This window comes from Abramis brama, assembly GCF_963993115.1.
Source record: "Abramis brama genome assembly, chromosome: 2".
Taxonomy (NCBI): Eukaryota; Metazoa; Chordata; class Actinopteri; order Cypriniformes; family Leuciscidae; genus Abramis; species Abramis brama.
The window spans coordinates 22,686,828-22,711,388 of record NC_139964.1 but is presented as its reverse complement, the minus strand read 5'-3'; the positions used below and the strand labels follow the sequence as shown (position 1 = coordinate 22,711,388).

The 24,561-nt window shown below is 41.4% G+C and overlaps 1 protein-coding gene across 1 annotated transcript in view; it reads left to right on the top strand.

Moving 5' to 3' along the window:
- Positions 1-24,561, top strand: part of LOC311077873 (uncharacterized protein) — a 60,137-nt gene that overhangs the window by 32,893 nt on the left and 2,683 nt on the right. Inside the window, exons 7-18 of the mRNA XM_084106508.1 lie at positions 4,608-4,985; positions 9,276-9,307; positions 13,013-13,084; positions 13,229-13,418; positions 14,429-14,548; positions 21,001-21,182; positions 21,291-21,452; positions 21,667-21,873; positions 21,951-22,183; positions 22,276-22,342; positions 22,427-22,518; positions 23,563-23,725. Coding sequence (XP_083962634.1) covers positions 4,608-4,985; positions 9,276-9,307; positions 13,013-13,084; positions 13,229-13,418; positions 14,429-14,548; positions 21,001-21,182; positions 21,291-21,452; positions 21,667-21,873; positions 21,951-22,183; positions 22,276-22,342; positions 22,427-22,518; positions 23,563-23,725 — 1,898 coding nt within the window. The remainder of the gene's footprint in view (positions 1-4,607; positions 4,986-9,275; positions 9,308-13,012; positions 13,085-13,228; positions 13,419-14,428; positions 14,549-21,000; positions 21,183-21,290; positions 21,453-21,666; positions 21,874-21,950; positions 22,184-22,275; positions 22,343-22,426; positions 22,519-23,562; positions 23,726-24,561) is intronic.

The window sequence follows — 24,561 nt, the reverse complement described above, 5'->3', positions numbered from 1 at the left end:
TCTCATTCATCTCTCATTCATCCCTCATTCATCTCTCATTCATCTCTTTCATCCCTCATTCATCCCTCATTCATCTCTCATTCATCTCTTTCATCCCTCATTCATCCCTCATTCATCTCTCATTCATCTCTCATTCATCTCTCATTCATCTCTTTCATCCCTCATTCATCTCTCATTCATCTCTCATTCATCCCTCATTCATCTTTCATTCATCTTTCATCTCTCATTCATCTCTTTCATCTCTTTCATCTCATTCATCTCTCATTCATCTCTCATTCATCCCTCATTCATCTTTCATCTCTCATTCATCTCTTTCATCCATCATTCATCTCATTCATCTCTCATTCATCTCTCATTCATCTCTCATTCATCTCTCATTCATTTCTCATTCATCCCTCATTCATCTTTCATCTCTCATTCATCTCTCATTCATCCCTCATTCATCCCTCATTCATCTCTCATTCATCTCTCATTCATCTCTCATTCATCCCTCATTCATCCCTCATTCATCTCTCATTCATCTCTCATTCATCCCTCATTCATCTTTCATTCATCTTTCATCTCTCATTCATCTCTTTCATCTCTCATTCATCTCTCATTCATCTCTCATTCATCTCTCATCTCTCATTCATCTCTTTCATCCCTCATTCATCTCTCATTCATCCCTCATTCATCCCTCATTCATCTTTCATTCATCTTTCATCTCTCATTCATCTCTTTCATCTCTCATTCATCTCTCATTCATCTCTCATTCATCTTTCATCTCTCATTCATCCGTCATTCATCTCTTTCATCTCTCATTCATCCCTTATTCATCTCTCATTCATCTCTCATTCATCCCTCATTCATCTCTCATTCATCTCTCATTCATCTCTCATCTCTCATTCATCTCTCTTTCATCCCTCATTCATCTCTCATTCATCCCTCATTCATCCCTCATTCATCTCTCATTCATCTCTTTCATCCATCATTCATCTCTCATTCATCTCTCATTCATCTCATTCATTTCTCATTCATCCCTCATTCATCTCTTTCATCCCTCATTCATTTCTCATTCATCCCTCATTCATCTTTCATCTCTCATTCATCTCTCATTCATCCCTCATTCATCCCTCATTCATCTCTCATTCATCTCATTCATCTCTTTCATCCCTCATTCATCTCTCATTCATCCCTCATTCATCCCTCATTCATCCCTCATTCATCTCATTCATTTCTCATTCATCCCTCATTCATCTTTCATCTCTCATTCATCTCTCATTCATCCCTCATTCATCCCTCATTCATCTCTTTCATCTCTCATTAATCTCTCATTCATCTCTTTCATCTCTTTCATCTCTTTCATCTCTTTCATCTCATTCATCTCTCATTCATCTCTCATTCATTTCTCATTCATCCCTCATTCATCTTTCATCTCTCATTCATCTCTCATTCATCCCTCATTCATCCCTCATTCATCCCTCATTCAGACCTCATTCATCCCTCATTCATCTCTTTCATCCCTCATTCATCTCTCATCTCTCATTCATCTCTCATTCATCTCTTTCATCCCTCATTCATCTCTCATTCATCCCTCATTCATCTTTCATTCATCTTTCATCTCTCATTCATCTCTCATTCATCTCTTTCATCCCTCATTCATCTCTCATTCATCTCTCATTCATCCCTCATTCATCTCTCATTCATCTTTCATCTCTCATTCATCCGTCATTCATCTCTCATTCATCTCTCATTCATCTCTCATTCATCTCTCATTCATCCCTCATTCATCTCTCATTCATCTCTTTCATCCTTCATTCATCTTTCATCTCTTATTCATCTCTCATCTCTCATTCATCTCTCATTCATCTCTTTCATCCCTCATTCATCTCTCATTCATCCCTCATTCATCTTTCATCCATCATTCATCTCTCATTCATCTCTCATTCATCTCTTTCATCCCTCATTCATCTCTCATTCATCTCTCATTCATCCCTCATTCATCTCTCATTCAACCGTCATTCATCTCTCATTCATCTCTCATTCATCCCTCTTTCATCTCTCATTCATCTCTCATTCATCTCTCATTCATCTCTCATTCATCCCTCATTCATCTCTCATTCATCTCTTTCATCCTTCATTCATCTTTCATCTCTTATTCATCTCTCATTCATCTTTCATCTCTCATTCATCTCTCATTAATCTCTCATTCATCTCTCATTCATCTTTCATCTCTCATTCATCCCTCATTCATCCCTCATTCATCTCTCATTAATCTCTCATTAATCTCTCATTCATCTCTCATTCATCTCTCTTTAATCCCTCATTCATCTCTCATTCATCTCTCATTCATCTCTTTCATCCCTCATTCATCTCTCATTCATCTCTCATTCATCCCTCATTCATCTCTCATTCATCTTTCATCTCTCATTCATCCGTCATTCATCTCTCATTCATCTCTCATTCATCTCTCATTCATCTCTCATTCATCCCTCATTCATCTCTCATTCATCTCTCATTCATCCTTCATTCATCTTTCATCTCTCATTCATCTCTCATTCATCCTTCATTCATCTTTCATCTCTTATTCATCTCTCATTCATCTTTCATCTCTCATTCATCTCTCATTAATCTCTCATTCATCTCATTCATCCCTCATTCATCCCTCATTAATCTCTCATTAATCTCTCATTAATCTCTCATTCATCTCTCATTCATCTTTCATCTCTCATTCATCCTTCATTCATCTTTCATCTCTTATTCATCTCTCATTCATCTTTCATCTCTCATTCATCTCTCTTTCATCTCTTTCATCTCATTCATCTCTCATTCATCTCTCATTCATTTCTCATTCATCCCTCATTCATCTCTCATCTCTCATTCATCTCTCATTCATCTCTTTCATCCCTCATTCATCTCTCATCTCTCATTCATCTCTCATTCATCTCTTTCATCCCTCATTCATCTCTCATTCATCTCTCATTCATCCCTCATTCATCTTTCATTCATCCCTCATTCATCTTTTTCATCCATCATTCATCTCTCATTCATCCCTCATTCATCTCTTTCATCCCTCATTCATCTCTCATTCATCTCTCATTCATCCCTCATTCATCTTTCATCTCTCATTCATCTGTCATTCATCTCTCATTCATCTCTCATTCATCCCTCTTTCATCTCTCATTCATCTCTCATTCATCTCTCATTCATCCCTCATTCATCTCTCATTCATCCTTCATTCATCTTTCATCTCTTATTCATCTCTCATTCATCTTTCATCTCTCATTCATCTCTCATTAATCTCTCATTCATCTCTCATTCATCTCTTTCATCTCTCATTCATCTCTCATTAATCTCTCATTAATCTCTCATTCATCCCTCATTAATCTCTCATTCATCTCTCATTCATCTCTCATTCATCTTTCATTCATCCCTCATTCATTACTCATTCATTCCTCATTCATCTCTCTTTCATCCCTCATTCATCTCTCATTCATCTCTTTCATCCATCATTCCTCTTTTTTATCTCTTTCATCTCATTCATCTCTCATTCATCTCTCATCTCATTCATCTCTCATTCATCTCTCATCCATCCCTCATTCATTCCTCATTCATTCCTCATTCATCTCTCTTTCATCCCTCATTCATCTCATTCATCTCTCATTCATCCCTCATTCATCTCTCATTCATCCCTCATTCATCTCTCTTTCATCCCTCATTCATCTCTCATTCATTCCTCATTCATCTCTCATTCATCCCTCATTCATCTCTCTTTCATCCCTCATTCATCTCTCATTCATCCCTCATTCATCCCTCATTCATCTCTCATTCATCCCTCATTCATCCCTCATTCATCTTTCATCTCTTATTCATCTCTCATTCATCTTTCATCTCTCATTCATCTCTCATTCATCTCTTTCATCTCTCATTAATCTCTCATTCATCCCTCATTCATCTCTCATTCATCTCTCATTCATCCGTCATTCATCTCTCGTTCATCCCTCATTCATCTCTCATTTATCTCTCATTCATCCGTCATTCATCTCTCATTCATCTCTCATTCATCTCTCATTCATCCGTCATTCATCTCTCATTCATCTCTCATACATCTCTCATTCATCTCTCATTCATGTCTTATTCATCTCTCTTTCATCCCTCATTTCATCTCTCATTCGCTCTGTACGGATGAGAATGGCCTGTTATGATTGGCCGGATTAAAAACACATCTGATAGGATAATATTTTTTTTTCTTCCATCCTTTTTTTTTGTCCTCAAAAACAACCCAAAATATTTACACACAAATTCAGGGTGATTTACAAATATGTGACAATTTGCAGGAAATATAAAATTATTTAAAAAAAATTGTGACCACGTTTTGCATTTGGGAATAACATTTTTTGAATATCAATTAGGTTATACATTTGGAAATTCTATTTTGTAAATATATTTATATTGAGACTATACATTTTTACTGGTGTTTTCATGATGTTTTTATAAGATATATAGGCTATTTAATTTAAAATATATAATATATGTACAATACAGTATATATAATGTGTTTTCATGAACATATTTATATTTAGACTATGACTTCATATTGGTGTTTTCATAAGTTAATCTCTCTGCAGACCCCTGTTACAACTACACTGTGCTGGACAATCCATGGAGATCCATCAATAATACATATGCTTCAGTCATAAACTGTGACTACCATGTCTCCTGGAGCGGCTGGTATCGTCTCTTCATTAACAACACTAGCGCTCATATCCCAGACACATGTGTTGCGAGGTACAGCTGTGGCACTAATATCGCACTGTGGATACGTGGTGGACACCCAACAGTAACAGATGGAGTCGTCACTCGAGATGTCTGCGGTTACGCTGGGAGTTACTGCTGCTATTACGGGTCTTTTCCCATTAAAGTCAAAGCCTGTCTAGGCAATTATTATGTCTATGAGCTGGTTAGTCCGGCTGGTTACCACCGCTACTGTTCAGCATACTGTGCAGGTAATTATATTCACATGAGCTCTTTCTACACACTCATGATATTTGTGTCTCCATGTCTGTCTATATTTAAAGATGAAGAATGTGTCTGTGTTCTGATTGTTTTGGGAACATCTGCATTGTTTTCTATGGCAATGACGTTGCGTTAGTAGGCATACAAGAAATACAACAACAGCACCAGGGCCGTGCACAGACATTTTAAGGGGCAGTGGCCTAAACCAAAAAAGGGGCACTATTTTGTTTTTTTTGGGGGGGGGGTTGGCACACTACAAAGTGTGCCAACAACAGAAAATGTAGTTATTTGTATTAGATCTGATCGAAAGTACAATAATTTGATTAGACAAGCAGCTAATTCTAAGAACGTGGATATGTTGTACACAGGGCTGGACTGGAAAAAATAAAATAAAAAAATCAGCCCTGGCATTTTGGTCCAGACTGGGCCACTATATGATCATAAACAGCACCCATCTTTGCACGCCCTTAAATATATGCATACCAACTCCAATTCCTTAAAACCACTAATGCCATGTAATGAGTGAGTATATGAATGAGTTAGAGTTAACAGATGAAATAGGCTAAGTAAAAATTTGACATTTATTAATACAGTGATGAAGCCTAAAACAAGCTATAAGCTGCACTGGCAAAGCAATACCAGTGTTTCTCACAGGATTTTTGGTAAAACTGTGGTGGGTGGACCTCGGTCCTTCTAGGGGGGTTTGGGGGCATGTCCCCCCGTAAGAAAATTTTGTGCATTTTAATGTTAAATTCATCAATCTGGTGCACTTTGAGAGTTCAAAATTAAAAGCTCCAACCCATATTCAGTGTGCAAATTAAACAAAGAAATATTCAAACCTCTTTTATTTACAGTGTCTATTTACATTACCCCTACTACATAATAATAATAGTTATAATATTAATCAAATGACAGTAATAGCCATATTTTGTAAAACAATAAAGGAAACTTTCATAATTAGTTTTGTACCAATTTCTTTACTTGAAAGAGATATAAGCACATGATCTTTTATTTTATTTTTATTTTATTTTAAACTGCATCAAGCTTTTATTTTGGCGGAAAACATGGTTTACAAACGCCTCTCATTAAATTTCTAGTGAATGGCGGTAATCGTCAACTATGCAGATGTGGAAATGATCTGTAACTCGGTTATGGGTTCCTACACTCATGACATGGCCTAAGTGTTTTGAAAGTATTTCTGCTTACCGCAGGCTCTACACTTTCTCATCTCTCTCCTGATCCTCCTCACATCTGCCACAGGAGCTGATGAAGGTCAGAAAACATACACTACCGTTCAAAAGTTTGGGGTCAGTAAGATTTTTAATGTTTTTAAAAGAAGTATCTTCTGCTCACCAAGGCTGCATTTATTTGATTAAAAATGCAAACAAAAACAGTAATATTGTGAAATATTATTCCAATTTAAAACAGCTGTTTTCTATGTGAATATAATGCTGTTCTTTTGAACTTTCTATTCATCAAAGAATTTTGAAAAAAAAAAAAATTACACAACTGTTTTCAACATTGATAATAAAAATGAATGTTTCTTGAGCATCAAATCATCATATTAGAATGATTTCTGAAGGATCATGTGACACTGAAGACTGGAGTAATGATGCTGAACATTCAAGCTTCGATCACAGGAATAAATCACAATTTAAAATATATTAAAATAGAAAACAGTCATTTTAAATTGTCATAATATTTCACAATATTACTGTTTTTTTTTTTTTTTAATAAAATAATGCAGCCTTGGTTTTCTTTTAAAAACATTAAAAAATCGTACTGACCCCAAACTTTTGAACGGTAGTGTAAACAAACCCAGCACCGCCAATTAAGCAAAACAAAACAAAACGGATGGGCCGCCGATGTACAAATGTTATGGGCCGTTAAAAAGAAAAAGAAAAAACAATAGGCCTAATAATAAAAATAATGTATGAGTATATGAGATGTATCGGCCCAAAAAGCACGTCCGCCCACCGGGAAAGTGCGCGGTATGCATGATGGCCAGTCCAGCCCTGGTTGTACAAGTTGTTAGCACAAGTAGAAAGAGCCAGAAGCCAGAAGACCAAGAGCAAAACATTACCGACATAAATACAACAAAAACAAATTTCGCAGATTCAACCACTGTCTTGCATAGCCTACCTGTTAATGCGACAGCTTTCGTGAACTGTCGTGTAACGTTACTGTGAGTGATGCTGCGGAGCGAGCGGGAAAACCTGGAGCGGATTAGCGGAATGCTTTGAGCGGAGCGGTGGGGGTGGGGAAGAGGGGCACCTCAGTCGATGAGGGCAGAGGGGCAGTGGCTCTAGCCACCGGGCCACCCCCCTGTGCACGGCCCTGAACAGCACCATGGAGGGGTTTGCAATACAGATGTTGTCTTATTTAAATTTTACAACATGGAAATGTGTATCCGACACGCTGGACTACTGCGTCTTCTGTGGCAGCGGCAGAACCGGAGATTTAGATTTTTTGCTGTTCACATCAGCTAATTATGATCGTATTTCAATCGGATATGCACAATAATCAGATTTAGAAAACTTAGAAACGCTTTGAACATCATAAAAAAATCAGAGGAGTAAAGACCCGTCCCACACGTTGACGGGATGGGTGACATGTTTGTAACAGTGGAAAACAGGGGTTTCTAACTGTGTTTTTGAGACTTTCTTTCACTCTAAAAAGAGATGTGAGAACACAGCAAACACTGCATAGCCTACCATTCACAGTGATGGTGAGTGTCGGCACGCTCTTATAAAATGATGAGTTGAAAACAACACAACCTGTAAAAAGAGATGTTAAAAATGACACATGTTGTGTAGATTTTAACACATGTAGTGTGTGTGCTCAGGGACAACACATGTTCTGTCAAATTGTGTCGATTCTTAACACATCTCTGTGTTTATAAGGACTACACATTTTGTGTTACCTTTTTACAGTCTATGCCTATAACACAACTAATATGTTATATTCCTCTTACACAGAAGTGTGTTGAACCTTTTACACATGTGTTATAGTTACACAACTTGTGTCAGATATGTGTCACATGTGACTGTAGTCGGTGTGTGTTTGCCAGAGTTACTTCCTGTGTTTTTACAACTGAGTGTTTGGATGAAAACTGAAACGTATTGTTAAAGTGGTGGTTCAGGATTTTGGACATCGGACCTCATTTCCAAGTTAGCCTTGGTGTTATTTATCAGTGGAGACAGGTTGCAACATTTTTCATCCACTCCTTCCAGTTGCATAGTTTGCCGGTGCTAGGCTAGCGCGAGTCAACGGTATCTGCTAGCCTGCCATTAAAAACAGTTTTACCCACTCCACAGTACACCAAAAGCAAATAAATTATAACGCCAGACTATCGATGTAAATGTCTGTTGAGAGAATAATATTAGAAATCAATGGTGTGATGTCAGTGTGATCATCACATAATCTCACTTGTTGACTGGGTCAAGTATTAACTATACTGGAACTGACTAGTCAAATTTGTCAGAATTATTTGGTTCTCCAGCAGTAGATTTACTAGAGCCTTATTGGAGCCGTATTTGTAATAAATTTACGTATTTGTAGTTTTCTTCATCATCTTCAGAAAAGTTTAAAATAAATTCAACTAGATAAAAGCCTGACTTGACATTTTTTATGCTTAAGGATTAGTCAGGCAAATTGGCCAATATTTCTCATACTGTGCTGCTAAATATATTTATATTTTTATTTATTTGCATTTGTAAATTTGTCTGAATGTTTGGTGTGTGAGTGTGTTTGTGTCTCTAGATATATAAGAGTGTGTGAAATGTGCATTTGCAGAACAGCATTTTTTTATAACATGAAATGAATGTCTGCACACAAGCTACTGTGTATTAAGTTATTTACATTTTTTATTATTATTATTATTATTTTTTTTTTTTTTTGACTAGGAGGAGAGATATTTAGATTTTATGTCCATATGAAAAAAGGCAACATCTCTTCATTCCCATATTTATGGTCGCATCCATCATTTGATTTTTGATTAATTTTTTTTTTTTTATTCTGACTGCAGCTAATCTATTAATCTTGTTTAGCACAGTGATTTACACTGATAGTTTTATGTGCTGGTAACATGAGTTCTGCTCCTAATGGAGAAACATCATAACAGTTTAAAGTGAGACACTGACTTCCACTCGATCTGGACTAAGATCAAAATGAATAAAATACAATATAAATGGATAGGACTTTATGAGATTATTTTCTAAAGTTTTGTCTGACGCAGATGTATTTTATTATTGTCTTCATGCTGATTTCTGTCATTGCAGATATAAATATAACGCTGGAGGAAGGATGCACCGTAAGTTGAGTTTCTGAAATTGAAGTTTTATATTTTAACAATATAAGTGCATGGTCTAAAAGGGTCGTCTCTGTTCTCTTAATGAGTAATCGGTGTGTTTTGGGCGTAACGTGCAACAAACCAATCAGAGTCTCATCTCCCATTCCCTTTAAAAGTCAGTTGCGCTCGCGTCATGGCGGATTCGCTATTTACATGACGGAATTTGGAAGCGTAAAGACTGAACGCTTCTCCAGAGAGGAAACGGATCTGCTTGTGTGCGAGGTTAAAGCGCAAGAACACCATCTACGGGACAAGCAGGATTCCACGTTATCTTTATGCCCACAATATTAATCTTTTACATTGTAATCCTTTTGTGTTTAATATTTGGCATGTTTGTGTGCTGCTGCGCGTCCCTGTGTGTGTAATAAGCAGAGTGTGCACGCGTTGTGGACTTGCCTATAGGCTCATAGAACTAACGCCCTCTTTAAATAACAAAAAATAAATAAATACTGCACTATTGACTTTAGACCAGGTTTCAGTTGGTCAATGGCGCGTCTATTTCAGTTCCTCAAAATAGAAACGCACCATCAATGCGCCTGAACACACCTCGCTTTCAGACCAGAAGCCCATGGCTGCACAAATGGGCGCAAATGCATTTGCTATTTACAACGTGGTGCAGGACATGAAAATGAAAACTGCGTTGGGCTGAAACTAGCAAAACACACTTGCGTAGCGCCTGCCGCTGCATTGCACCGGGTGTGTGAGAGGGCCTTAGAGTTGAACTAACAATGGCAATGTTTCCATCCATGTATTGTAGCCTATGCAATTTTTGGGATATTGCATACGGTTATGTGATTAGATAACTGGACTGATCAGTCTCATCACACACCATCTAAAATTGAGTTTTGGTCATTCTGAAATGCCTGTCATCAAAATGATTTGGTTTGATTATCTCCCAGAACTGTCACACACATTAGGCATCTAAACAAAAGATAACATGACAGTGTTACCCAGTCAACTATTTGATCTCACAGTGATCTCACCACGAGCTCACAGGATACTCATACTATGGCCACAATGTGAGGTCAAAGTGCGCAAAGACTAGATATCCAGCATGCATTGCAGCATGAAGGTGTGCACTCATACTGTGAGCATATGTGACACCACTGTGACATCACTCTGATAGTGTTGAGAAACAGGAAGTAATCTCCCCCCAGTGACCGATATCTGAACCGCCTCCTCTTAACCTGCTCAACATTTTGAATTCACAATGAGCTCATATATTACTGACACTGTGAGCATCACCGTATGAGAATGGTGTGATGTCACTGTGATCATGTGTTGACTGGGTTATTATGGGGTTTCATCTGAGCTTTGAGGAGCAAGTATTTTTATGCACAAAAAAGAGATGATTATAATAGAGCCACGGGCTTCTCTTATTGCAGCAGCTTCCATTTTTATTACTGATGTTTTGAGCCAGTTTTTCAGGAAGTGGCGATTTTGTTCTCTTGAACACATGGAATGGAAATGGTGATATTTTATGCAATATACATTTTTTTTGCTCAATTCGTAACTGGAAATGGTTTATTAGTTCAAAGTCTAATGCAATAAAATATGCATTGTAGATATCCGTTATGTGAAATATGAATGTTCTGTTCTATTTATTGTTGCTAGATTTGTGTTGTGTGTCTGTACTAACATCACTGAACCTTCACAGTGACCTTCAGTGCAGTAACAATACATGTTTGGCTCTCTGTTAATGTTGAAAAACATCAGAGGTGGAAAGTCCAGGGGCCCGTTCTTCGTACGTCGCTAACTCACTTAGCTGTATTTGATTGTTGGCGATTTGGCATGATCTTGGATTGTTTGTTTCTTCGACGCTCATCCTGGACTTGCTGTCATAGCAACAGGTGCGCAAGCTTAAATCTGCTCGGGAGCAGGCTTATTTCATGTTAACAGGATTAGATCGCGGCTTTATAAGCGGAGCTGTTACGGGAAGTCCAGTGCAGCGCGATAGTGCACTTTCTGAGATATATATTTTTTCTCGTGACTCGTGAGATTGTCGTTTACATTATTAATTTGTTGGAAACGCACATTTATTTTCTACGGTGACGCATTGCTGCCACATACATATTATTTTTTTTTCCCCAATTATGTCGTAATAACGAGATCTTATGTCGTTTTAACAACATCTTTTCTCGTAATAACGAGATCTTATGTCGTTTTAACGACATCTTTTCTCGTAATAACGAGATCTTATGTCGCTAAAACAACATCTTTTTCTTGTAATAACAAGATGTTATGCCGTTAAAACGACATCTTTTTTTGCCCTTATAAGGACATGTGTGGACAATATTCAATTAGGAAAAGGAAATTACTAAGACAATTCAGATTATAATTTATTCATACCGCAATGCATGATGGGAGCCATGAATGAGTTTTGATTGGTGTCACCCAAAATGCACTGCAACATGCTTTATTATTGTCACCATTGTTGAGGCTGATTCCGGATGTCTGTGTGTCTAAATAAAATACTTTTTCAAAGTCTTTTGATCAGAACATCTTCTGTAATCAAAAAGGTAAACCTGACTCTCTATCAAATGATGATTATGTAAAAACATAACCAACACCACCTGATCAACTTTTCTCTTTGTTCATCTGAGTTATAATTCAGATACATCAGCCAAACAAAATCTAACGTTATTAGGTTAAGGGTCAAGAGCCCAACTAAAGCAAACACTGATCACCATAATGGCAACTTAAAAAAATAGATTTTCTCCTTTGTTGATTCTGCTGGTTAACATCAGGTGTCTTCAATAATGATCAATCACCACTCAATCAATCACTAAATTATCTCATTAACTTTAACACTCTTGAGTCTGGAGCCAAATAAACTCCCAGGAGAGTTCATTTAACACTGGAGTTTTTGCTGTGTGAGTTCATGGGTGGAATAAACATATGGCAGGACTTTTACTTTCTGACCCCTGGACTTTCCACCTCTGAAACTGAAGCAATAGATATGTGTGTAATCTGAAATATGAATGTGCTTTTCTAATAATTGCTGATGGTTTATGGGGGCATTCAGTCCATATAAGCTGTGAATACTCTGCATACAAAAGCCAATTGAAAGAATGTGTTTGTGGACTCGCTAATTAATTGACACTATAAAATTACTACAAATTCCCTTGTTATTTAAGGTGTAACATAAAGCTTACATAAAAAAAATGTTGGAAATACGTGACTATACGTCATACATTTACTTGCCAAACCACTGTAATTTACGGAGGGTTTTGGGTAAGCGGGTCCACAATAGCTTTGAAGCCTATACTCTCTGTCATCATCATTGTTCTGCATTCTCATTGGTTTGCTGGCAATATGGGGAGAATATTTAATGCGCAGAGAAAGCTGTCCACGAAGCTGTCCATTTCAACCACACATTCTCATTACTTCTTTTACAAACATAAACTTTTATTACAGTACTTCTGTTAGTTTGGATACAAACACTGTCCACGGTAGCCAGCAAAATACAGAAAAGCACCTTTGGAAAAGTATTTTCATTTACACGAGGTGGCGACAAATGTTTAAAAAATGTATGTCATTGAATCATTTGTTAAAGAAATTCGTTCAGAAACACTGTCTGTGTCTCATTTCAGAGACACTCAGCATACCCGGGTAAAGTCATCGCTCACACATCGTCAAATTCTGTCTTCTCAATTTTTATTTCAGATTCAGACTGAATGCCTTCAAAATCTTCTAGAGCAGATCGAGAACATTACAGTTCAAGAGATTCCTTTGACTGTAAGTTTTCAAGATATATATATTTTTTTAAATAATCAAATCAAATGTAATTGTCAGTTACATGATTGACATTGCAGGTCTGATTAATTGGCTTTCTTAATATTTACATTTACTGTAATTTTTTTTTTCTGATCAATAAACTAGACTGTGACCGATATTTTGAATATGGTCTTCAACGCTTCAGGAAAGATTTTAGAGTCTTCATCATCAGTCAGCCCAGCTGAACTAGCCTCCCATGGAAACCGTGTGTTAAAAGCCAACGAGAAACTCATCTCTACATTGGTGAAGTCGACAAACACAAATGACAGCGTCAGTTTTACTCTTGCTGCTGTTGGTGAGTGGAGAAACTGTTATTATTGATGATGAAACTGAGATTATATATGAGATCAGGGAGTGTGTATATATATATATACTCAGTTACAACAGCCAAACAATATCTAAAGTTAAAAATTTTAAGGTCAACTGCCTAACTAAATCAAACACTGATATCCATAATGGCGACTAAAACTGTGATTTTTCTCCTTTGGTGATTCTGCTTGTTAACATCAGGTGTCTTCAATAATGGTCAATCGTCACTCAATCAATCACTTAATTAGCTCATTAACTTTAACACTATTGAGTCTGGAGCCAAATAATCTCCCAGGAGAGTTCATTTAATACTGGAGTTTTTGCTGTGCAGCTGATTTCACTAATTAGTTCTCTCTCCTGCTGAATTAGCAAATCCAGGTGATTGGAACAAAATAATGAGGAGGACTTTTACTTTCTGAACCTGGACTTTCCACCTCTGCTGCTCAGAGTACATAATGTCCCAATCTAAAGAGTGTTAAAAGTGTTAAAGTTAATGAGATAATTAAGTGATTAATTAAGAGATGATTGAGCATTAGTGATGAACACCCGCTTCAGCCACAGCCTTAGGGTCTGTTTACACTACACCGTTTTCAACTAAAAACTTTTTATAAGTTTTGGCCGTTCGTTTCCACAACAACAAAGAGTCAGTTTGGGTGCCTGAAAATGCAAAGTTTTGAAAACTCAAAGAAAACACTTAAGGGTTTTAAGCATATCGTTGTTGTGTAAACGTACCCTAAGATGAATCAACTGAAGATAAAAGAAGACATTACATCTCTCAAGATCTCAGCAGAGGAGGATTAAACAACTCAAACAGCATTACCAGATTGACTTAATTTGCTGTGTACAAAGTAAACTGATTAATTCAAACTAGTAATTAGATGGAATAGTTATTTTATTTTAGTCTTTTTATTGTTTTGTTTTTTGCACATTTGTGCAAATTGAATCAACTTTAATAAAAACAAAAAACAAAACATAACTGCTTATTTTCTAAATCAGAGGTTCAAGTCTTCATGGTTGGACCCAATGTCACCTTAGATAAAATCCCTCGACTTGACACGACAAATTCTTCTGTGGACATCGATCTCATTGGGATCGCCAAGAACAACAATGAAACAAGTATGTGAGATGTGTTCTCTTACGAGAGGTCTCTCGTACTGCGTAATAGCTTACGCTAGGGGAAAAACTCTTTTCCGCAAGATATTGAAGCCAAAAATTATCCTTAATTTTGTAATAAGGTAAAACGCGTTGCGGCAGCATGCAGACATAGGCGAGACGGCTCGCGCGCCCATTGGCTGCCCTGCGGCAACTGCAGCAGCCTATCGAGAGAGGCCCATCGTGACGTCTAAGCCAATGAAATCCAATCCAACTACGTCACGTCCCGCCGAAATGGGCGTGGCTTGGGCCTATAAATATAGCTCGACAGGCTAGAGAATCAGATTTTTCATCTCTTCAGCGAAGCTCACACATCGCTGGATCCCGAGAGGAAGAAGCCGCGCCGTCTGAGAAAGCCTTCTGCGGGACGAGCCTTTGCACCTGAAGCTGCTGGCCGACAACTCGCCGCCTTCAGTCGCCCTTTCTGCTACACTATCCGGCGTCTATATCTTTTTCTCGGCTAGTGTGTGTTCGCCGCTGCCTAAAAGAGCCGAGCGTCTTTTTAAAGATGTCTCGTACCGTCTGTGGCTCGAGTCGAGCCCCACTCAGCGACGGGGAACGCCATGTCATCTACGTTTCCTGCCTGGGTGAAGATCATGCAGCTCTCGCGCTCGCTGACGGCGGACTCTGAGGATTCGCCTGGCATCTTTCGCAGAGTCTGCACCTCCCCACGCTGCAGTGCCGGCACCGTAAAAAGCGCCGTGCTCAGCGGGTCCCGGAACCTCCTCCAACCCGCAAAAGCTTGCCGGTTCGCCCGCTAGCTTCGCCGCCTGCTTCATCCAGGCCTCTTACTGCCGGACAGCGGCCACCGTCTGCCGCCACTTCCGTCATGGATGACGACGAAGAAGCCGTGTGTGTGGAGGATGACAGCTGCTCTCTCCTGGCGTCGGGCAGTGAGGACTGGTCGAGCTCTGTGGATCTCGCCCCCTCTGTTCGCCAGCCTTCTGGGAAAAGAGTTAACATTGAAGCAGAGCTCATGCATCTGCTCGAGCAGGCCGTTGCGAGCCTCGGTCTTGAGTGGTCTACGCCCAAGGAGCCTGCGCACAACCGGCTGGACGGTTGCTTCCTGCAAGGGGACCACGCTTCGCCGTCTTCAAGACCCGCGCCCTTTCTTCCTGAGCTTCATGAAGAAGTCGCTAAGTCTTGGAACGCCCCCTTCTCAGCCAGAGTGCGTACCTCCGTCTCAGCAGCATTCTCCGTGGTGGACGGTGCTAAAGACAAGGGGTACCATTCTCTTCCCCCCGTGGAAGAAGCTGTAGCGGCCCATCTTTGCCCGCACTCTGCTGGACGGCGTGCTAAGACGGCGCTACCATCAAAAGCCTACCGCACGACTTCAGCTATGCACGGTCGCGCTTACACCGCCGCTGGGCAGGCTGTATCTGCGCTACATTTTATGGCCATCCTGCAGATCTTCCAGGCCAACCTTCTCCGTAAACTGGATGAGGAAGGACCGGAAGCTATCAGCGTGCCGGACCTGAGGAGCGCTACGGATCTTGCCCTTCGCCCCACTAAGTCCGCTGCACAGGCCATAGGGCGGAGCATGGCCTCTCTCACTGTAGCTGAGAGACACTTGTGGCTTACGCTATCCGAGATGTCGTACTCGGAGCGCACCGTATTCCTCGACGCCCCCATCTCCTCTGCCGGCCTCTTTGGATCATCCGTCAAGGATTTCGCAGATAGATTTGCTGAGGTGCAGAAAACGTCACAGGCCATGAAACATTTTCTGCCTAAACGCTCCAGTTCCGCAGCAGGTCGCTCTAAACAACCGTCTGCTCGAAGCTCCCAGCCGCAGCCTCCGCCCACCGCTTCGCAGCGTCGACAGGCCCGGGACCCGAGACCTCGCTCTCGCTCTGCTAAGATCGAGATAAAGCCCAAGGCCTCAAAGTCTTCCTAGCCCGCCTAGGAAAACAACAGTGTTCAAGTCCCGCTGCGGCCAGACTTCCACCAAAACTTCTCGCTCTTTCAGTTCCAGAAAATGCGACTGTTCCAGTGTATTTAGCAGAAAACAAGCCGGTACTACAACCAGTTTGCCTGCACACAAACGCCGTTTTTACAGCGACCCAGATAAATCTCATAAAGAGTGTATTTTCTGGTATTCCGGCCATGAGTGTTATGAGTGTAGTAAAAATGCCCACAGCCCAGTGCTCATTCCTACACACAAGCACAGCCCGCCACACAGGGCTCACACACATAAAATCGACTCATGTCAATTGTGCATTAAATGTAGTGAATGTGCCCACGACCCAGTGCCCACAAACACTACACACTGCATGTCTCACGGTTCCTGTAAAAACAAAACCAACGCACATACAGTCTGCTCAAGCAGACGGTGTTTTCAGTATAGTAAATGTGCCCGCTGTCCCGCGCCCACATTCACTCACAGACATGACAAACCCTACGGGGTTCGCCCCGCTCCCTCTCTCTCAGCAAACCGCCATAGGAGAGTCGAGCGCGGGCAGGCTGCCCACTGTGATCAGCGCGCCCCCCGCCTCGAGCGCTGCAAGCACGGCGTCTATGTCACAGCATACCAATGCTCTCCGGTCGCCACCATGTCGCGGCCAGAGCCCAGATCTCATTCAACCCCTAGCTATTCATGCGAGTGCATGGGCAAAGCTCCCCGGGGTATCAGAATGGGTGCTAAACATTATAAAAAGAGGCTATTCGCTACAGTTCGCTCGACGCCCCCGCTGTTACGCGGCGTGAATCGAAACTACGGTGGAAAAGGAAGTAGCACATCTACTTCGAGCCGAAATAGCGAAACTGTTGAGCAAAGGGGCCATAGAGCCTTTATCTCAAGCTCAGAGCGAAGGGGGCCTATACAGCAGATATTTTCTGGTAATGAAAAAAGACGGGGTCTCAGACCCATTCTAGATCTAAGACAGCTGAACAAAGTGCTTTTGAAACGCCGGTTCAGAATGCTCACAACCAGGAAAATTCTCTCGCAAATTCACCAAGGGGACTGGTTTATGTCAATAGATCTGAAGGACGCATATTTCCAAATACAAATGGCGTCACATCACAGGCGATTTTTGAGATTCGCCTTCGAGGGCCAGGCATATCAATACACAGTCCTGCTGTTTGGCCTGTCCCTAGCACCCCGTACATTCACTATGTGCATGGATGCGGCGCTTGCACCCCTGAAACTTCGGGGCATGCAAGTTTTGAATTACTTGGACAATTGGCTGATTCTAGCTCGATCACACTCAGAGCTCATAGAACACAGGACCATATTACTCGAACATCTCGAGAATCTAGGTCTCAAAGTCAATTGGGCGAAGAGTTCACTGTCTCCCAGTCAGAGAATATCTTTTCTGGGCACAGAACTGGACTCGCTGTCTATGACCTATATGCACTATAGTCCTGCTCAGACAGTTTCAGAAGATGCTGGGTCTCATGGCCTCAGCATCATCAGTACTGGGTCTGCTTCGCATGCGCCCTCTGCAGTTCTGGCTAAAAGCGTGAGTACCGCGTCGAGCGTGGGCTTCCGGTCTTTTCCGCCTCAAGGTCGATCAGAAATGCGTCTCAGCTCTGAAACCTTGGAGAGCGACCGACTGGTACCGGTCAGGTGTAACCCTGGGGACTTCCTCGAGTGTGAAGGTGGTGTCTACGGACGCCTCCACCTCGGGTTGAGGAGCGCTGCTCGAGGGCAGACCGTTCTTCGGCCAGTGGTCAGAACGGGAAAAGCTTCTACACTTAAACTGCTTGGAAATGATGGCAGTCGACAACGCGCTGAGGCGCTTTTATCCCCAGATAAGGCCGGTGACACACTGGCTGCGTGGCGTTTCTGTTGCGTGTCAGCTGCGTGGCGTGTGCGTGGCGTTTTCCATGTCTTTGCACATCAGAAGCGTGTCTAACGCGGCGCTGCTGCTGCTAGGTGACATATGATAAGCCTCATTGGTGATATATTTGACATAATGGGGAGAGAGTTGTGGAAGGCCTATACTTCATGTTAAACATAAATATATAGCAGCAAAGACAATGACGGCAATATAGGCTATAGAATATTTCGTTCTGTATTGACAGGTGCAGTATTTGAAAATCGATAATATTTTTTTAAATTGCATTTATATTTTAATTTATGTCAAACCCTAGACACTTTCAAACATCAAAATGACATTTATTAATATGTATTCGTGTCAAAATGTCATATAAACATCTTTTCCTATTCAATTTTGCTTGGAAACGCTTCCAAGACGCTTGCGTGTCGCGTGAAAAATAGGCGTCGGTTCTATTTCTAGCATGCACGCGTTTTCTGCGCGGCTCAAGCAGGCAGTGTGCAAGCTCTAACCTGTTAACATGGGAGCCAAAATAAAAACGGACACGCCACGCAACCAGTGTGTCACCGGCCTAAAAGGACACCACGTCCTGGTCCGTTCAGACAACATGTCGGTGGTGGCCTATATAAATCGCCAAGGAGGTATCAGGTCCCGAAACCTCTACAGGCTGAAGGAGCGCCTCCTGGTCTGGGCTCAGCACAATCTGCGCTCGCTGAGAGCAGCGCACGTGCCAGGCCACCTGAATATGGGACCAGACAGACTGTCCAGGAACAATGTTCCGGCAGGAGAATGGTCTCTACACCCGCAGACAGTCCAACTGCTGTGGAAGACATTCGGCAGAGCGGAGTTAGAACTGTTTGCATCTCAGGAAAACGCTCACTGTCCGGAGTTTTTCTCCAGGAGCAGGGATGCGCTGGTCCACGTCTGGCCCCGCTGCCCGCTCTATGCTTTTCCCCCCGTCACGCTTCTACCTCAGGTATTAGTGCGAATCAGGTAAGAGGGATGCTCAGTGCTACTTGTGGCTCTATTCTGGAAGAACCAAGCTTGGTTCCCGGTTCTGATGCAGCTGACGAGCACTGCCCAATGGCCGATACCAGTGAGGGACCTCCTCTCTCAGGCCAAGGGCTCGATCTAGCATCCTCGCCCAGAGCTTTGGTCCCTACATGCGTGGGCCATCAACGGGTACCCGCTAACCCCCCGGTGGGAGTGTTAAACACGATCACGCAGGCTAGAGCCCCGTCTACTAGACGGCTCTATTCCTCGAAATGGTCTGTGTTCTCTAGCTGGTGCACAGCTCGTGGCATATCACCCCCAGACTGTGGGGTGACGGAGGTTCTCTCCTTCCTGCAAGAGCTACTGGATAAGGGCAGAACCCCATCCACGCTCAAGGTTTACGTGGCGGCCATAGCAGCGTTCACTAAACCGACGCTTGGCCAGTCACTTGGAAGGAACGATCTGGTCATTCGCTTCCTTAGAGGAGCTAAGAGGCTGAATCCTCCCAGACCTCCCTCAGTTCCCATGTGGGACCTTTCTACGGTTTTGGAAGCCATGAAAGGTGCCCCATTCGAGCCAATCTAATCAATAGATATCAAACACTTGTATTTCAAGACAGTGTTTCTTCTGGCTCTCGCTTCAGTAAAGCGTATAGGGGACTTGCAAGCGCTCTCATTGAGCGCGATGTGTATGGAATTTGGGCCTAATGACTCGAGAGTCATACTCAAACCAAGGCACGGGTATGTTCCTAAATCCCTCAATACACCATCTAGGGCACAGGTGATTTCCCTGTCGGCCCTGCCGGCCTCTAATGAGGAGAGGGACGCGAGCTTCCTTTGCCCGGTCAGGGCTTTAAGGGCTTATGTGTCTCGCTCATCTGTCTTCAGACAGACGGAGCAGCTCTTTGTTTCCTCAGCGGACGTTCTAAGGGACTTGCTGCGACGAAACAGAGCCTATCCAGATGGATAGTTGATGCTATAGCGCTGGCTTACACTTCTAAGGGCCTGCAGTGCCCGTTAGGTGTCAGAGTGCACTCCACAAGAGGCATGGCCTCGTCGTGGGCTTGGTCTAGCGGGATTGCCTTGCAAGATATCTGTACAGCGGCAGGCTGGGCCTCCCCGTCTTCATTTATAAGGTTTTATAACCTAGAAGTTCCCGCCTTGCAGGCTAAGCTGTTTAGAGTTTTCGCCCTGACTGTGTGGAACACTTGATATAATTTGCTCCTAATAGGACGCTACTTATTATGGGAACGATGCTGTTCTAGCCCCTCTTTCCCAGACTCTCTGCGAGTCCCTGGTGATCATGCATAGTGATCTCGATAGGCTGCTGCAGTTGCCGCAGGGCAGCCAATGGACGTGCGAGCCGTCTCGCCTATGTCTGCATGCTGCCGCAACGCGTTTTACATTATTACAAAATTAAGGATAATTTTTGGCTTCAATATCTCGCGGAAAAGAGTTTTTCCCCTAGCGTAAGCTATTACGCAGTACTCGTTCCCACTTCTAGAGAGAACCGAGGTTACGTTAGTAACCGAGTACGTTTTAATACAACATTTTTAATAAAACATTTTTAGAAGATTTATCACTAAACCACATTTACCAAAGGTTTTTATTGTGTTGAATACAAATTTCTTCTGTGTCTGTCACACAGGATCAGCTGCTGTGGCTTTCATGAGTTATAACACAATGGAGAATCTACTGAAGCCAGACTTCTTCAACACATCAAATGACACGATTAAAACCATGATGTCCACTGTGATCTCAGCTACTCTTCCCAAAACCACCAACACTAAACTCACCAAACCAGTTAACTTCACCTTCAAACACATCAGAGTGAGAGACTGAAATGTGTTTTTGTCCAACCTGGGAACTGATGAACATCTGAAAGCGTCTAATATTCAGTGTTATAATATTTTCTTCATGTTCTTCTTCTTTTTGCAGGAGTTTGACCCCAACGGTTCTCTGTCCTGTGTGTACTGGAATATCAGCGAGTGGATTGTAGATGGCTGTTCTGTTTTAAAGACCAACAGCAGCTACACTGTGTGTTCCTGTGTTCATCTGTCCACATTCGCTCTCATCATGCAAACCAGCCGCCCATCAGAGGTACGAGAACATTTATAGTGAGCATTGAAGAACAGCACAAATTTGGGTACTATACGGTTATCCGGACCACACCTGACCACACGTGACCACAACCGCTCTTGGTTGGTCGTAACCCCAGGTTTAGGGGCAGGGTTGGGGTAAGTCATCACATGTGGTCCGGATAACCGTATAGTACCCAAATTTGACACTCATGTACTCTGACATGTTTTCTCAGAGCAACTCACTGCTGGAGCTGTTGAATTTGGTGTGTGTGATCGTGGGGCTGGTGTTCTTCAGTTTGGCCCTGTTGACCTTTGCCTTTTGTCAGTGGAGTCCTGGAGTGAATAATGTTGCTCGAATCAACCTCTGCGTGAGTCTGCTGTTGGCTCACCTTCTGTTCCTGCTCACACAACAGTTCCTGAGCCTCATACACCCTCATCAGGTGAGAATGATGAAGGAGCCCTACAGCTCAGCACAGTCTCACTGAGAATCATCATAACCGTCTCTCATGATCTCCAGGTGTTGTGTGCCGTGATATCAGGTGTGCTGCACTTCCTCTTTCTCTCCGGCTTTGTGTGGATGTTCATTGAAGCTGTGCTGCTCTTCATCTGTGTGAAGAACCTATCACAGATCAGCTCCAAAAAGAGGGAGGTGCTTAGCAGTGGATTCCTGTGTGTGATTGGATATATGGTTGCTCTGGTTGTGGTGGGCGTGTCTGTCGGGCTGCTTCCTGAAGGATACGGAAGTGAACAGTGAGTTTAGTTTGAACGACTCAGAGATCAACACCTTCATCCTTCATGTTTCATGTTTGTTCATTGATTTTTTTTCTTCTTCCTCCAAACAGGTGCTGGATTAAAATGGATAAAGGTTTTATGTGGAGTTTTCTGGGACCTGTTTGCGTCATACTAGCAGTAAACACATTTCTCATCATGACTTTGTTTTAAAAGGAAAACAGTGATTAAAGATTAATTACTGTTGTTTCTCTTACTGTGCAGTTAAACATGATTCTCTTCATCTGCATCATCATCAATCTGATCTCCACCTTGAAAAATCTGAACGCTGAAGTTTCACAGATGAAACGAACCAAGTAACAAACAATATGATTTGAACACTTAATGAAATGTGTATATATATTGTTATACAGTATGCTGCATATTTCTAGACACATTTAACCTTATTTTGATTATTCTCAGGTTAGGTAAAGTAAGTCAAATGTGTCCTAAATCATAAGCATCTGAATTTTCATACTCACAATCCATAGGTCAGAAGACTTCTTCGTGGTCTCTTCAGCTCACTTTTTTAGAAATCAAAGACTTTTGGCAGGCGAGAGTAGCAAAAGAGTTTCTTAGTTTCAACTAAATAAAGTTTTATTATCTACAGGTTAATTAGTTTACATATAAAGTACTAATATAAAAAACAAGACAAAACAACATCAAGAGTAAATCGTTTACAAGCGCTGTAATACCGAAGAGGCCATTAAGAATCAGCGTCTGCCTTCATCTTCTCCTTTCAGCCTTTTATAGACCATCTGATTTCTTGAGGTCGTCATCTTTGGAAATCCCCTCATAAATTACCAGTCTCTAACAGACGATTTATCCAATCCTAAGTCTTGAGGTGTCATGAGTTCTGGGAATTCCTTTCGTACTTGTCTATATAAAGCCTTTCGCCTCTTAGTCTTCCTTCTTCAGACTTTTCTTCTTTGTTGCATTCTGCACTTCGACCGCAACACATCCGACAGTAATGCTTGCATTTATCTTCTTTCTTTAGCAAAGCTCTTTCTAATACATGTTTTGTTCCTCTCTATGCTTTTTAATGAATGCTTGAAACATTAAGTGTGGTATGTTTTTCTTTATAAACCACTTTCTCAAAAAAAAAAAAAACATTTTACAATAACAATTGCAGAGTTTATCTTCATAAACCACTTTCTCAAAAAAAAAAAAAACATTTTACAATAACAATTGCAGAGTTTATCTTCATAAACCACTTTCTTAATAAACAAGTTTCAAGTGTGGTTGATTACAATACAGAAGTGTTTTACAGACAAAAATGCATACTTATAACAGGACAATTGCAGATTTTCCACAACAATATAATCAATAAATATATATCAACTCTCCATCTCTCTCTGCAGGATTATGGTATTTAAAACACTGGCTCAGTTTGTGGTTCTTGGTTGCTCCTGGATTCTGGGTTTCTTCACTAATGGCAGGAAGGAGCTGGAGATCATCTTCCTGATCTTGAACTCCCAGCAGGGAACCTTCATCTTCCTGATCTATTGTGTCCTCAATGATGAGGTCAGACATCAGTACAGACAGTATACCAGAAAATCATCTCTCACCTACTTTATATTAAAGGGTTAGTTCACCCAAAAATTAAAATTAGCCCATGATTTCCTCACCCTCAAGTCATCCTAGGTGTATATGACATTCTTCTTTCAGATGAATACAATCAAAGATATATAAAAAAATGTCCTGGCTCTTCCAAGCTTTATAATGGCAGTGAATGGCCGTTTCTGTTTTGAAGTCCATCAAAGTGCATCCATCCATGATGAAAGTGCTCCACACTGCTCTGGGGGGTTAATAAAGGCCTTCTGAAGTGAAGCGATGTGTTTGTGTGATAAAAATATATAGACTTAAACAACTAGCTTCCGGCAGACAGCAGTACGCAAGTCGACTTGTGCCAAAAGAGTAACCAGTGACGCATGTGTGACGTAGATGTAGGAGTAGCGTAAGCTTTGACGTCTCTTGCAGTTCAAACAAACAGGGCTGGGCAACAAACTAAAGCTCCTCCCAAATTTCTCTCAAAAAATTGTCTTTTTAGACTAATTTGTGACGGGTCAAGGGTCACTCTTTCACCATAAATATATGTGTTAGGCTGTCTATGCGTTATTTTTCTCACACAAACACATCGCTTCACTTCAGAAGGCCTTTATTAACCCCCCAGAGCAGTGTGGAGCACTTTCATCATGGATAGATGCACTTTGATGAACTTCAAAACAGAAACGGCCATTCACTGCCATTATAAAGCTTGGAAGAGCCAGGACATGTTTTAATATAACTCTGATTGTATTCATCTGAAAGAAGAATGTCATAGACGCCTAGGATGACCTACAGACGAGAAAATCATGGTC